Raw genomic sequence first — 16780 nt, 5'->3', positions numbered from 1 at the left:
TACAGAGGATGATTGCAGACTGGAATGCATTGCTTGAAGAAAATATCGAGGCAGATACTCTCACAATATTTATAAAAAAGTGAGACAAGTACTTGAGTCACCAAAGCATACAAGACTATGGCTCTATAGTAGTATTGGTTAACGGGATTAGTGTAGGTAGGCACAACGGGCAGCATGGACATGACGGGCCAAAAGGCCTGCTTATGTGGTGTATGACTCTGTGTTTGATTTCTCCTGTTTATTTGAAATGGATGCAGACACTGGAACTGGGAACCACGGCTAATTCTCAACATCTTTGCCAATATCATGTTGGAAGACCTGGCCTAATGTAATTAACATTATATATTTACTGTACATTCACTGGGCAATTATTGAACTCATTAATGCATATACATTATAAATTTATTAATATAACAAACTTGTATGAATGGAATACATTTATAACTTAATATAATAGTATGTTTCTATATACATCTGAAATTCAATTTTCAATATTAATTTCACAGTGTAAGTTTCTATTCAGAATGTAATCTTCTGTATAAAATATCCATCCAAATATTTTGTGCTTCTTGGAGTGCACTTTGCTCTATAGTTACATATTATACAGTACGTTATTTGAAACATTAATTTCTTTGATATATAGTGTTATGTGTATTTTCCATATCCTTCTACAGCATTTATTTTTATCTACATTTTTTATTTCCTTGTGCAGTACCATTACATTGTGCATGTTCCGTTGCTTCAGCAGATATATGTAGCATATACGCTGTCCTCTAGTGGATATAGTGTTGATGTACATAGACATCAATCAGAATGAAGCTATGGAAACACAAGGAAAAAAAAATATTTATAAGGGCGTTTTTCAACTTTAATTACTATTGTTGATGTCACTATCCTACCTAAAAGTTCCATCTACCCTTTATCACTGAACATTGTTGGTGTATCTGAACTTGGAACCAGCCTGCCATATCTGAGAAATTGCTTAAGGTGAGATAGAGTACTTCTCAATTATTTTCCATGCACAGCAATTATCCTTAAGCAAAGCTGCTGCAAGGACCCTTATGCCAAGATTGAGCAACATTAGTTTTTAAAGTCATGGATTTTAAGAGTTTTATATTGACTCTCAGCAACCTTCCTTTGTGCTGGAAAGGATATCGTGATGAAAGTATATTTCAGAGCATAGAACATATACAAGACTTGTATCCCATAATGTCTGCCATGAACAATGTGCCTAACTAAACTAACTCTCTTCTACCTGTACATGATCCATTTTCCTCCATACTTTGCACATACAAAGTCCAGAGTTCAAAGTGTAAAATAAATTGATTAACAAAGTATGTATATGTTACCATATACAGTTCTGCCTGGAGATTCGGTGGCTTGCAGCTATTTACAGGAAAAAAGAAATACAACAGAATTTTATGAAAAGTATACAGAAACAGGCAAAGATTGACTAAGTTCAAAGTAGTGGTGAATGAAGTTATCTATGATGGTTCAGAAGTCTGATAGTTGGCGGGTAATTACTTTTCCTAAACCTGGTGGTGTGGGTCCTAAAGTTTCTGTATCTGCTAGCCAATGGTAGTAATCAGAAGGTTGCATGGCCTGGATGGTGGGAGATCCCCGATGATTGATTTCTTGTGGCAGCACTCCATGTAAATGTACTCAATAGTGGGGAGGGCTTCACCTGCGAGGGACTGGGCTGTATCCTCCACTTTATGTAGCCTTTTTTGTTCCTGGGCATTGGTATGTCCATACCAGGCCATGATGCAACCAGTTAGGATACCCTACATTGTGCATCTATAAAAGTTTGTCAAAATGTTTAGTGACATGCTGAATCTATACAAGCTGGGCAGTATCATCCATTTTATGTAGCCTTTTCAGTTCTTGGGCATTGGTGTTTCTATTCCATACCAGGATGCAACCAGTTAGGATACTCTCCATCGTGCATCTTTAGAAGTTTGTCAAAGTTTTTGATGACATGCTGAATCTATGCAAACTTCTAAGAAAGTAGAGCTACTGTCATGCATTCTTGGTGATGACACTTATGTGCTAGTCTCAGGAAAGATCCTCTGATATGTTGATACCAAGGAATTTAAAGCTATTGACCATCTCCCCTAATAAGGGCTGCCTCATGGATCTCCAACTTCCTCCTTCTGTAGTTGATAATCAGCTCTTTGACTTTGATGATGTTGAGTGAGATTGTTGTGGCACCACTCAACCAGATTTTCAATCTGACTCCTGTTCTAGCTGCTCTGGGCTTTGTGCCTGCGGGCTCACAATGTTTACTCCGCTTTATGCTGAACTGAGGCTGAGGCTGAGGCTGTGGGCCTGCTCCAGCTGCAGGGTTTCATGTCTGAGGACTCAGTTTTGTTCTAAATGCTATTAGCTTAATTTTATTGTTTGCACGTCTTAACACTGCTATACTTCACACTTCCTACAGAGGGTGTACATAATATAATCCACACACCAGAGTACTGTGAGGGACTTACGATGAATGTCTCAGACCATGGCATTAGGAGCAAGACCTTGTGTAATGAATGTTTAAGATCTTGGTATCCAGATCTCATTATGGGTAGAAAAAATAGAACCTGATACATGGGGCATTGAATTTTTTAAACACTGGTACCTGAAGCAGTACTTGGAATAGTGAACGTCTTAGATGTTGTTTGTCACAGCAAGGGATAGGCAGTGAGTTTATAATCCTGGCTCCCAGAACATGACAAAGGCTAAGTGTCTCAGATACTTCACAGGGAAGAGTGAGTGTTTAACGCTTTGATATCTGGAGCATAATATGAACTAGAGAGAGACATAGAAACCCAAACAGACAATAAAATGATATGGATAAAATAATAAAGTAGAGAAGTTTACCTGTTTTTTTATTTTAAGTTAATTTGGCAATTGGATTGTTGTGCAATGCACTGTAAGTTAATTGCTGATCCTAAGTTGTTTAATTGGAGATTCAGCACTCTAAGAGTACAGTTCACTCTCAAGGCAGAAAGAATATCCTCACAACAAGCAGCAGTCAGACCATTGTCTTTTAAGCTGAAAGAAAGAGTCAATACAGTTATAATTGTGTTGACAGAAAATGCTCAATCCCATCTCAACACAGACATACTCAGTAATACAGAAGCTCCAAATAGTTAATTATTACTTAATGGAAAATAAGACCTCTCCCCAGTTTCTATAATCTGCAAGGCTATCTGATACAAGTAACACACATAAAATGCTGGAGGAACTCAGCAAGTCAGGCAGCATCTTTGGGGGGGGGTGGGGGGGTGAGAATAACCCTTCCAAATGAGGCGACACTTCACCTGTGAGATTGTCACGATTATCTGTTGGATCCGGTGCTCCTGGTGCAACCTCCTGTACATCACTGAGACCTGACTGAGATCGAAAGGAGCTCCTTTGTTGAGCGCTTTCACTCTGTCTGACATTTTGACATGGCTGTCCATTGCTTCCTCTACAGCAACGATGAGACCAAATTCAGGATGGAGGAGCAACATCTCATATTCCATCTGGGTAGCCTCCATCATGAGGACATGAACACTGATTTCTCTAACTTCCAGTAATTATTACACCCTCCCCACTTCTCTCTCTCTCCCTCTCCATTCTGGTTATCCTCTCACCCATTCTCTTCTCTTTACCTACCCATCACCTTCTAGTTCCTCTCCCCCTTCCCTTTCGTCCATGGTTCACTGTAATCTCCTGTCAGATTCCTTCTTTTCACTCCTTTACCTTTTCCAGCTTCATTCTCCTCCGCCACCCATACCTTCCCCCTCACTTGGTTTCACATATCACCTGGCAGCTTGTATTCCACCCAACTCCATATTTTCTTATTCTGGCTTCTGCCCACTTCCTTTCAATCCTGATAAAGGGTCTTGGACCAAAATGTCGACTGTTTATTCCCCTCCAAAGATGCTGCCTGACTTGCTGAGTTCCTCCAGCATTTTGTGTGTGTTGCTCAAAATTTACAGCATTTGCAAGATCTCTTGTGTATCTGACACAAATAATTCTGCAGGACTCTGTGGGCATCCCCTCAAACAGTTGCCAGAACCAAATGAGGCAGGATACACTGCACATTAACAATGATTCTGTACCATTATCCCTTTCCCCTAGATGTTTATCCCATCTTGTTTGTTTAGCTGCAAACATTACATTAAGGCTCCCTTCTCTTTGTGTCTCAGAGCTGAATAACCTCCAAATGCATGAGAAACAAATACCACACTCACGTTCATGAAAATAATACTATGTCAATTTATATCATTATGGATCTTTAACTTGAGAAAGTTTAACAGGATACTTAAAACCAAGATCAGTCTTACCTGATGACCTGCATAGGACAATGCGTATCTTTCAGGGTTGAAAAGAGTAACTTCACTCCCAAATCTTGCAGGTTGTTACCAGTCAAGTTGAGCTCAGTCAGTGTCGAGCTAGCTATGAGGCCACTTGCAAGATCTGGGCAGCATGCACTTGTTAGGTTGTTGCGATACAGACTGCAGTAAATAAATAAATAATCTTACCAAATTATGCTAATTTGCACATCAGAACAAATCCTTACTTTAATAGTAGAACATAGATTACAGAACAATTCAGCACAGGAACAGGCCTGCTGGCCCACAATTTTGTCTGAAGCTAATTATATTAACAATCAAGTGCCCAATTAAACTAACCCCTTCTGCTTACACAACTGCATATCCCTCTATTTGCTGCCTATTCATGTGCCTATCTAAGATCCTCTTGAAAGCCTCTACTATATTTTCTCCACCACTGTTCTCTGTGTAAAAACTGCCCCACACATCTCTTTTGAATTTATCTCTCTCACATTCCGTGCCATGCAGTGTTTGATACTTCAACCCTGCGATAAAGATACTGGCTATCTTCACCATCTATCCCTTCATAATCTTGTAAATCTTTATCAGATTTCCCCTCAGCCCTCGCCATTCCAGAGAAAACAACCTAAATTTGTCCAATCTCTCCCTATGCACATGCCCTCTAATCTAGGTAACATCCCAGTAAACCTTTACTGTACCTTCTCCAAAGTCTCAACATGCTTCCTCTATAGGAAGTGATTGCAATTCTCCAGATGTGGTCCAACTAGTTTTATGAAGCTGCAACATAAATTCCTAACTCTTGAACTTAATTCATCAGTTACAAAAGGCAAGCACGTCAAATGCTTTCTTTATCGCACTATCAATCTGTGTAGCCACTTTCAGGGAAGAAGTAGAAGTGTAGGCTCACCTGGGAAATGGCTAAACAGAATGGAAATATTTATATTGGCAAATAAGATTAAAGGGAATCCCAAGGCATTCTGTACATACATCAAGAACAAGAAGATAACTAGGAAGAGTGTAGGACCATTCAAGGATAAAGGAGGGAACATTTACTTAGATGAGTACTTTACATCAGTATTTACCAAGAAGGACTTGGAGGATAGGGAGATCCTTGATGAGCATATGCTATGCTTAAACATTTAGAGGTAAAAGAGGAGATAGTGTTGGGTCACTTAAAGAGCATTAAGCTGGATAAGTCCCCAGGGCTTGATAGGATATACCCCAGGTTATTGAGAGAGACAAGAGATAGGATTGCTGTGGCCTTGACCAATATCTTTGTGTCCTTTCTAGACACAGATGTGGTCCCGGAGGACTAGCGAATAGCTGATGTTACTCCATTAATCCAGAAGGGAACTAGGGATAATCCTGGAAATTATAGACAGATAAACCTCACGTTAGTGGTAAGGAAGTTACTGAAGAGAATTCTTAAGGAAAGGAGTCATGAGCATTTGTAAAACTGTGCCCTAATTAAGGAGAGCCAGCATAGCTTTGTGTGGGTCAAGTCGAGTCTTACTAACTTGCTTGAATTTTTTGATGAAGTGACGAGGGTGACTGATAAAGGAAGAACTGTGGATGTTGTCTACATGGATTTTAGTGAGGTGTTGTACAGGTCCTTAATGGCAAGCTCATCCAGAAGATTTAGATGCATGGATGAATGATAAATTGGCCATTCAGAACTGGTTTGCCCATAGAAGACAGAGGGTAGTGGTCAACGAGACTTATTCTAGATGGAGGTCTGTAGTTACTGGTGTTCCTCGGGGATCTGAACTGGGACCTCTGCAGTTTGAGACGCATATAAATGATCTTGATGAAAATATAGACGTAAATGTACAGTAAATGTGGGTAAGTAAGTTTGCAAATGATATGAAGATTGGTGCCATTGTGGATAGCGTAGGAGACTGGCAAAGAATACAATGGGATATACAATAGATCAGTTGTAGATAGGGGCAGAGAATTGGCAGATGGAATTTCACCCATCCAAATGTGAAGTGTTGCACATTGGTAGGTCAAATGTAAAGAGACAGTACACTGTTAAGAACAAGATCCTTAACAGAGTTGATGATCAGAGGGACCTTGGGGTCCAAGTTCATAGCCTCCTGAAAGTGGCTACACAGGTTGATAGGGTGGTTAAGAGAAATATGGCATGCTTGCTTTTATTAGTCAAGGAACTGAACTCAAAAGCCAGGAAGTAATGTTGCAGCCTGTTAAAACTCTAGTTTTGCTGTTCTGGTTTCCCCATTATAGCAAGGATGTCAAGATTTTGGAAAGGGTGCAGAAGAGGTTTACCAGGACGTTGCATAAACTTGGGTTGTTTTCTCTGGAGTGGTGGAGGCTGAGTGGAGATCTGATAGAGGTTTATAAGATCATGAGAGGCATAGAGAGAATAGACAGTCAATATCTTTTTCCAAGGCTGAAATGTCTAATACCAGACAGCATGCATTTAAGGTGCAAGGGAGTAATTTCAAAGGAGATGTGAGGGGCAAGTTTTTTTTTATACAGAAAGTGGTGAGTGTCTGGAACTTGAATTTGAATTTGAATTTATTTAACTCTTACATCAACCCCACAACGTAATCTTTGTTATGACTCGATGCAATGTACAGACATGTCAATTTATAAGTTTAATGACTGGTAGAAAGATGCACTGCCTTGGGTGGTGGTAGAGGCAGGAACATTTGCGACTCTTAAGAGATCCCTGGATGGCACAGGAATGTGAAGAAAATGGAAGGATATGGAGATTGACTAGGCAGAATAGATTAGCTTAATTAGCCATTTGATTAGTAATTTAATTGGCTCGGCACAACATTGTGGGCTGAAGGGCACATTCCTGCGCTACATTTTTCTATTCCCTATGTCCTAATATAAAAAATATATTCGTCAGTCATCCTCACATATTTAATATTCAATATAGTTTTTGAAAGTGCTGTGACTGTGGTTTTATAGGCCAGAAATTTCCTTGGAGTTGCTTCTGCTCTGCTGCTATGATTTTGTCAAACAAATTTCACTAATTGCTATAATGAGGGCTTCCTCTGCATACCCAGTGAAGCAAAGTATTGGTGAACAGTGTCCTGGAAATTTCTAATTATCGGAAAACAAAGAGTAAAACAAAATCACATGTTGTGGAATACCTGAATAAAGTCAATATAGTGTGGTGCTGATTGAGGTGCATAAGGTGATTAAGGTGATTAAGCTGTGACTGGAAAAAATGTCATATTTAAAACATGATATTGTATTTTTTTTAATATCTCTCAGAATGAAGACTTGAACCCATTAAAGTCATTTGAAAGGCAGCACACCATTCAGAGCAGTGTTACATTGAAAAATCCATCTAAATTATCTGCTTAGTCCTACAGCTACTGAGACAAAGGCAAGAATGTACTCAACATTGTAAAGCTGACATAAGCTTAATGAATGAATTATGTTTTCTGATGGCATCTGTTGTGTTGTAATTTAGAATCCTTTCAGATTTGGCTAGACTACTTATCTGGAAAATTCATGAGAACAGTTAACTAATCTTCCCCCAATGCATTTAACATCAGGAAATAACAGGAATTCTGCAGATGCTGGAAATTCAAGCAACACACATCAAAGTTGCTGGTGAACGCAGCAGGCCAGGCAGCATCTCTAGGAAGAGGTACAGTCGACGTTTCCGGCCGAGACCCTTCGTCAGGACTAACTGAAGGAAAAGTTAGTAAGAGATTTGAAAATGGGAGGGGGAGGGGGGAGATCCAAAATGATAGGAGAAGACAGGAGGGGGAGAGATGGAGCCAAGAGCTGGACAGGTGATTGGCAAAGGGGATATGAGAGTATCATGGGACAAGAGGCCCACGGAGAAAGACAAGGGGGGTGGGGGGAAAACCCAGAGGATAGGCAAGGGGTATAGTCAGAGGGACAGAGGGAGAAAAAGGAGAGTGACAGAAAGAATGTGTGTATAAAAATAAATAATGGATGGGGTACGAGGGGGAGGTGGGGCATTAGCAGAAGTTAGAGAAGTCAATTTTCCCCCCACCCCCCTTGCCTTTCTCCCTGGGCCTCCTGTCCCATGATCCTCTCATATCCCCTTTGCCAATCACCTGTCCAGCTCTTGGCTCCATCCCTCCCCCTCCTGTCTTCTCCTATCATTTTGGATCTCCCCCTCCCCCTCCCACTTTCAAATCTCTTACTAACTCTTCCTTCAGTTAGTCCTGACGAAGGGTCTCGGCCTGAAACGTCAATTGTACCTCTTCCTAGAGATGCTGCCTGGCCTGCTGCGTTCACCAGCAACTTTAACATCAGGAATACCACTAGTTTCACAAAGATCTTTTAAAACATACACTTAGTGGCCAGTTTATTAGGTACACTTGTACACCTGCTTGTTAATTGAAATACCTATTTAGCCAATCATGTGGCAGCAACTCAATGCATAAAAGCACACAGATGTGGATAAGAGGTTCAGTAGTTGTTCAGAACAAACATCAGAATGGGAAAGAAATGCAATAATTCTGATGTGACTTTGATCATGGAATGATTGGTGGTGCCAGATGGTGTGGTTTGAATACCTCAGAAACTGCTGATCTCCTGGGATTTTCATGCACAGCTGTCTCTAGAGTTTACCGAGATTAGCCGGAAAAAATAACATGCAGTGAATGCCAGTTCAGTGGGGAACCACCATTGATGCTGCCCTCACCTATATCTCCTCCATTTCCCGAATGTCCGCGCTCACCTCAACTTCCCACTGCCTTAACAGCGATAGAGTTCTTCTTGTCCTTACCTATGACTCCTATGAGCCTCCACATCCAATATATCATTCTCTGCAACTTCTGCCATATCCAAAGGGATCCTAACAGCCACCCCCCATTCTGTTTTCTGCAGGAATCACTCCCTCTATGATATCCTTGTCCATTCGTCCCTCTTCACTAATCTCCCTCCCGGCACTTTTCCTACAAGTGGTCAAAGCACCACACCTGCCCATTCACCTCCTCCCTCACCTCCAATCAGGGCCCCAAACAGTCCTTCCAGGTGAGGCATCACTTCACCCGCAAATCTGCTAGGGTTATCTATAGTACTCCCGATGCAGCCTCCTCTACATTAGCGAATTGGGAGATGGCTTTCTCAAGCACCTCTGCTCTATCCATCAAAAGTGGAAAATTTCCTCCCCTTCCCCTCTTTTTTTATTCCCCAATCTGTGCCTTACCACTTCTCGCCTGCCTATCACCTCCCCCTTCCTCCTATGGTCCACTGTCTTCTCCCATCAGATTCCTTCCTCTCCAGCTCTTTACCTTTCCTATCCAACTGGCTTCACCTATCACCTTCTAGCTAACTTCCTTCCTTTCCCCCACCTTTTTATTCTACCATCTTCCCCTTTCCATTGCAGTCCTGAAAAAGGGTCTCGGTTCAAAATGTCAACCGTTTATTCATTTCCATTGATGCTGCCTGACCTGCTGAGTTCCTCCAGCATTTTGTTTGTGTTTCTGTGAGGAAAGTGTCTTGTTAATGGGAGAGGTCAGAGGAGAATGGCCAGGTAACATATAACCACGTGTTACAACAGTGGTGAACAGAAGAGCATCTCTGAATGCACAAGATGATGAACCCTGAAGTAGATGGGTTACTGCAGCAGAAGACCACAAACATGCAGTGGCCACTTTATTACCTATGGGGGCTACTTAATAAAGGGGCTACTGAGAGTATATACACAAAATTAATCTTTCAAAAAATTGGAAATGGGATGTCATGTTGTCCTATTAATGATCCTAGATCATGTAACCAAACTGATTATACTGGGTAAAATGATGAGCATCCATCCTCTCTCTGCCTGAGAGGTGACTTGGTCTAGCTAAATTTTAATTATTCTGAATTATTGGAATATTTAAATGTCTTCTTATTTCCATAGGAATCGATATAGAGGACACATTTTAACTCAGTCTGTAAATTGGCAGACAGTTATTTAATGCTAAACTCTTAAAAGTACAAGTCAGCAGAGATCACATAGATTGTGACTAATAAAGTTTTTTTAACCCTCAACATAAAATCACTCCATCATAAAGCAAGAGTATATAATTTTGCCATGTTGTGAGATCTCACTGGTGTCTGGCGAATGTGCTGAGCACAATGTCAAATAAAATTTCATAACTGGAAATGATCTGGTCACAACAAAACCCAAAAAGCTATCAGTATTTCTTTCACCTCAGACACAATGCTCATTGATCAGTGACACATTTTATGAATTAATTATTGGTTAGGGTTCCATCTAGGAAAAATAAAACCTTAGCTATCAAGAAAAGCACACTGCTTTGTGCCAAGCTGTGAATAATAGATAGATGTATTTCTGCCCAGTTGGAAAAATCCACCTAAAATACTTAATTATTGTGGTCTGTGAAAAAACAATCTAAAAACCTTAATCAAAAATTTTCACAGATAAACAAGAGGAAGTAGTTGAAACCTAGAAATCTGATACTGGTCATGAATTTTTACAGTTTACCCTTCTGTCTCAATTTTTCAATTCAATCAATGTAGTTCAGCTAATGACAAATGAAAGCGGCCAGTGCGTGAGTGGGCCAGTGAAGGAGTGGAGCTTTGAGTCTTTGACTCGAGAGGCTTCGATGAGAAGAGGCGGAGGACAAGCTTGCTCGCAGTTAGTTTTTACAATGTCCCCTGAGACGGTGATGTGCCTCTCATGTGAGATGTGGCAGTCTTGGGGGAACGCCCCTCTCCCACAGAGTCACATCTGCCAGAAGTGCATATGGCTGGGCGATCTGGAAGACCGTGTGAGGAATCTGGAGCAGCAGCTGGATGACCTTCGACTCATAAGGGAGAATGAGGCAGTCATAGATGAGAGCTACAGGGAGGTTGTCACACCTAGGCTGTCGGAAGCAGGTCGTTGGGTGACAGTCAGAGAGGGGAAAGCGAAGGTGAGCAGACAGGTAGTGCAGAACACCCCTGTAGCCATTCCCCTGAATAATAAGTTTACCGTCCTGGATACTGCTGGCGGGGACGACCAACCAGGTGTGAGCCACTGTGGCAGGGCCTCCGGCACTGGTGCAGAAGGTGGGACGGAGAAGAGGAGAGTTGTCGTCATTGGAGACTCTATAGTCAGGGGAGCAGACAGGAGATTTTGTGGACACCCCCATGGTTTGTTGCCTCCCGGGTGCCAGGGTCCGGGATGTCTCTGACCGGGTACGAGAGGGAAAGCAACCAGAAATCGTGATACATGTTGGCACCAACGACATAGGTAGGAAGAGGGATGAGGTCCTGAAGTGTGAGTTTCAGAAACTAGGCAGAAGGCTGAAGAACAGGACCTCAAGGGTGGCGTTCTCAGGATCGCTGCCAGTGCTACGTGACAGTAATGGTAAGAATTGGAGGAGATGGCAGTTGAATGCGTGGCTGAGGAGTTGGTGCAGGGAGCAGGGTTTCAGATTTTTAGATCATTGGGATCTCTTCTGGGGAAGGTGGGACCTGTACAGATTGGATGGGTTACACCTGAACTGGAGGGGGAGCAATATCTTTGCAGGTAGGTTTGCTAGCATGGTTCGGGAGGGTTTAAACTAATTTGCGAGGGGGATGGGACCCAGAGCGATGGAGCAGTGAGAGAAGTGCATGGAGTAAAGCCAGATCTAACATACAGAGAGGCTTTGAGGAAAGAGAAGCAGAATAAACGGTGTAAAGACAGTAAGGTAGAAGGGCTGAAATGTGTGTACCTCAATGCAAGAAGCATCAGGAACAAAGGTGATGAACTGAGAGCTTGGATACATACATGGAATTATGACGTAGTGGCCATTACAGAGACTTGGCTGGCACCAGGGCAGGAATGGATTCTCAATATTCCTGGATTTCAGTGCTTTAAAAGGGATAGAGAGGGCGGAAAAAGGGGAGGAGGAGTGGCATTACTGGTCAGGGATACTATTACAGCTACAGAAAGGGTGGATAATGTAGCAGGATCCTCTTTTAGGTCAATATGGGTGGAAGTCAGGAACAGGAAGGGAGCAGTTACTCTATTGAGAGTATTCTATAGGCCCCCTGGTAGCAGCAGAGAAACCGAGGAGCAGATCAGGAGGCAGATTTTGGAAAGGTGCAAAAATAACAGGGTTGTTATCATGGGTGACTTTAACTCCCCTAATATTGATTGGCACCTGATTAGTTCCAAGGGTTTAGATGGGGCAGAGTTTGTTAAGTGTGTCCAGGATGGATTCCTGTCACAGTACGTGGACAGGCCGACCAGGGGGAATGCCATACTAGATCTAGTACTAGGTAATGAACTGGGTCAGGTCACAGATCTCTCAGTGGGTGAGCATCTGGGGGACAGTGACCACCGCTCCCTGGCCCTTATCATGGAAAAGGATAGAATCAGAGAGGACAGGAAAATTTTTAATTGGGGAAAGGCAAATTATGAGGCTATAAGGCTAGAACTTGCAGGTGTGAATTGGGATGATGTTTTTGCAGGGAAATGTACTATGGACGTGTGGTCGATGTTTAGAGATCTCTTGCGGGATGTCAGGGATAAATTTGTCCCGATGAGGAAGATAAAGTAATGGTAGGGTGAAGGAACCATGGGTGACAAGTGAGGTGGAAAATCTAGTCAGGTGGAAGAAGGCAGCATACATGAGGTTTAGGAAGCAAGGATCAGATGGGTCTATTGAGGAATAATAGGGAAGCAAGAAAGGAGCTTAAGAAGGGGCTGAGAAGAGCAAGAAGGGGGCATGAGAAGGCCTTGGCGAGTAGGGTAAAGGAAAACCCCAAGGCATTCTTCAATTATGTGAAGAAAAAAAGGATGACAGCAGTGAAGGTAGGACCGATTAGAGATAAAGGTGGGAAGATGTGCCTGGAGGCTGTGGAAGTGAGCGAGGTCCTCAATGAATACTTCTCTTCGGTATTCACCAATGAGAGGGAACTCGATGATGGTGAGGACAATATGAGTGAGGTTGATGTTCTGGAGCATGTTGATATTAAGGGAGAGGAGGTGTTGGAGTTGTTAAAATACATTAGGACAGATAAGTCCCCGGGGCGTGATGGAATATTCCCCAGGCTGCTCCACGAGGCGAGAGAAGAAATTGCTGAGCCTCTGGCTAGGATCTTTATGTCCTCGTTGTCCACGGGAATGGTACCGGAGGATTGGAGGGAGGCGAATGTTGTCCCCTTGTTCAAAAAAGGTAGTAGAGATAGTCTGGGTACTTATACACCAGTGAGCCTTACGTCAGTGGTGGGAAAGCTGTTGGAAAAGATTCTTAGAGATAGGATCTATGGGCATTTAGAGAATCATGGTTTGATCAGGGACAGTCAGCATGGCTTTGTGAAGATCATGTCTAACAAGCCTGATAGAGTTCTTTGAGGTGGTGACCAGGCATATAGATGAGGGTAGTGCAGTGGATGTGATCTATATGGATTTTAGTAAGGCATTTGACAAGGTTCCACATGGTAGGTTTATTCAGAAAGTTAGAAGGCATGGGATCCAGGGAAGTTTGGCCAGGTGGATTCAGAATTGGCTTGCCTGCAGAAGGCAGAGGGTGGTGGTGGAGGGAGTACATTCAGATTGGAGGCCTGTGACTCGTGGTGTCCCAAAAGGATCTGTTCTGGGACCTCTACTTTTCGTGATTTTTATTAACAACCTGGATGTGGGGGTAGAAGGGTGGGTTGGCAAGTTTGCAGACGATACAAAGGTTGGTGGTGTTGTAGATAGTGTAGAGGATTGTCAAAGATTGCAGAGAGATATTGATAGGATGCAGGAGCGGGCTGAGAAGTGGCAGATGGAGTTCAACCCGGAAAACTGTGAGGTGGTACACTTTGGAAGGACAAACTCCAAGGCAGAGTACAAAGTAAATGGCAGGATACTTGGTAGTGTGGAGGAGCAGAGGGATCTCGGGGTACATGTCCACAGATCCCTGAAAGTTGCCTCACAGGTGGATAGGGTAGTTAAGAAAGCTTATGGGGTGTTAGCTTTCATAAGTCGAGGGATAGAGTTTAAGAGTTGCGATGTAATGGTGCAGCTCTATAAAACTCTGGTTAGGCCACACTTGGAGTACTGTGTCCAGTTCTGGTCACCTCACTATAGGAAGGATGTGGAAGCACTGGAAAGGGTACAGAGGAGATTTACCAGGATGCTGCCTAGTTTAGAAAGTATGCATTATGATCAGAGATTAAGGGAGCTGGGGCTTTACTCTTTGGAGAGAAGGAGGATGAGAGGAGACATGATAGAGGTGTACAAGATAATAAGAGGAATAGATAGAGTGGATAGCCAGCGCCTCTTCCCCAGGGCACCACTGCTCAATACAAGAGGACATGGCTTTAAGGTAAGGGGTGGGAAGTTCAAGGGGGATATTAGAGGAAGGTTTTTTTTACTCAGAGAGTGGTTGGTGTGTGGTATGCACTGCCTGAGTCAGTGGTGGAGGCAGATACAGTAGAGAAGTTTAAGAGACTACTAGACAGGTATATGGAGGAATTTAAGGTGGGGGCTTATATGGGAGGCAGAGTTTGAGGGTCAGCACAACATTGTGGGCCGAAGGGCCTGTACTGTGCTGTACTGTTCTATGTTCTATGTTCTACTTACCCAAGTCTTTGTAATTTACAGTTGGGATCTTTCAGTGCTTCAGATAGTCGCTGTACACCTACATCTCCAAGATTGTTGTAACCCAGCTCCAAAGTTATCAGTCTCTGACTTGTTCTGAGAAGCAAAACAAGTTCTTCACAGCAGTTCTCTGTTAAACCAGTTTTGTGTAATCTAAAAAGGTCAAATGCAAACGTTAGCAATGAGATGCAAGAAGAGGACCACAATAAACTTAAAAGATAGGGATCACAGAGAAAGAAAAAGGGCAGCATTAATGCTCAAAGATTAGCACTAGAGATTGATAATAATAAGATTTTAAAAATTAATTCAAAGAATTACAATGCTGCTGATAAAGTGATGAAAGTTTTTCTTCCTGATAGTTGATACTAGTGTGCTTGTTAATTGACATGAATTCATAATGGATATATGATGAATTAAATAAAATATCTCTCAACTGTTGTCCTCAATTAAGTTCCCTGTAATTTGCTGAACAGTTTTTATGGTACATGAGAACATTTTAGGAACAGAATCCATTTCATACATCTATATTTACAGTACATAATATAATATTTATAGTACATAATAAAATTAGTGCTAAGGATTGAATATAGAGAATACCTTATACTATACTGTTTCACCACCATTTGTTAAAAGTAATGCAGTTAAGATAAAGGGAGAACAATCCTTTACACTGTGTCATCAAAATTGTCAAGTAGAACTGAGGTTTTCCACAGCTCCCTCTATATTACTAATTATGTAAATCAGTTCAACCTCAGAAATTCCATAATTTTTAAGGATTTTCATAAGACCATAAGACAAAGGAGCAGAAGTAGGCTATTCGGCCCATCGAGTCTGCTCCACCATTTTATCATGAGCTGATCCATTTTATCCTATTCAGTCCCACTGCCCCGCCTTCTCACCATAACCTTTGATGCCCTGGCTACTCAGATACCTATTAATCTCTGTCTTAAATACACCCAATGACTTGGCCTCCACTGCTGCCCGTGGCAACAAATTCCATAGATTCACCACCATCTGACTAAAAAAATTTCTTTGCATTTCTGTTCTGAATGGGCGCCCTTCAATCCTGAAGTCATGCCCTCTCGTACTAGACTCCCCCATCATGGGAAACAACTTTGCCACATTCACTCTGTCCATGCCTTTTAACATTTGAAATGTTTCTATGAGGTCTCCCCTCATTCTTCTAAACTCCAAGGAATACAGTCCAAGAGCGGACAAACGTTCCTCATATGTTAACCCTCTCATTCCCGGAATCATTCTAGTGAATCTTCTCTGTACCCTCTCCAACGTCAGCACATCCTTTCTTAAATAAGGAGACCAAAACTGCCCACAGTACTCCAAGTGAGGTCTCACCAGCGCCTTATAGAGCCTCAACATCACATCCCTGCTCCTATACTCTATTCCTCTAGAAATGAATGCCAACATTGCATTCGCCTTCTTCACTACTGACTCAACCTGGAGGTTAACTTTAAGGGAATCCTGTACGAGGACTCCCAAGTCTCGTTGCATCTCAGAACTTCGAATTCTTTCCCCATTTAAATAATAGTCTGCCCGTTTATTTTTTCTGCCAAAGTGCATAACCATACACTTTCCAACATTGTACTTCATTTGCCACTTCTCTGCCCATTCTTCCAATCTATCCAAGTCTCTCTGCAGACTCTCCGTTTCCTCAGCACTACCGGCCCCTCCACCTATCTTCGTATCGTCAGCAAACTTAGCCACAAAGCCATCTATTCCATAATCCAAATCGTTGATGTACAATGTAAAAAGAAGCGGCCCCAACACTGATCCCTGTGGAACACCACTGGTAACCGGCAGCCAACCAGAATAGGATCCCTTTATTCCCACTCTCTGTTTCCTGCCAATCAGCCAACGCTCTATCCATGTATGTAACTTTCCTGTAATTCCATGGGCTCCG

The 16780-nt window shown here is 42.2% G+C and overlaps 1 protein-coding gene across 3 annotated transcripts in view; it reads right to left on the bottom strand.

Annotated features, from left to right (window-relative positions):
• Window positions 1–481: 481 nt before the first annotated feature.
• The window catches only part of LOC134344858 (NLR family CARD domain-containing protein 3-like), a 45960-nt gene continuing 29661 nt past the window's right edge, over window positions 482–16780 (bottom strand). For all 3 annotated transcript variants that reach the window (XM_063044968.1, XM_063044970.1, XM_063044969.1), the window contains 4 exons: window positions 14845–15015; window positions 4323–4493; window positions 2869–3042; window positions 482–819 (listed from right to left, as the gene is read on the bottom strand). In XM_063044968.1, coding sequence (XP_062901038.1) covers window positions 2877–3042; window positions 4323–4493; window positions 14845–15015 — 508 coding nt within the window. In that variant the 3' untranslated portion in view covers window positions 482–819; window positions 2869–2876. The remainder of the gene's footprint in view (window positions 820–2868; window positions 3043–4322; window positions 4494–14844; window positions 15016–16780) is intronic.

Source organism: Mobula hypostoma, chromosome 4, assembly GCF_963921235.1.
Source record: "Mobula hypostoma chromosome 4, sMobHyp1.1, whole genome shotgun sequence".
Taxonomy (NCBI): domain Eukaryota; kingdom Metazoa; phylum Chordata; class Chondrichthyes; order Myliobatiformes; family Myliobatidae; genus Mobula; species Mobula hypostoma.
The sequence above is the reverse complement of the archived record's forward strand: the minus strand, read 5'-3'. Positions and strand labels throughout refer to the sequence as shown.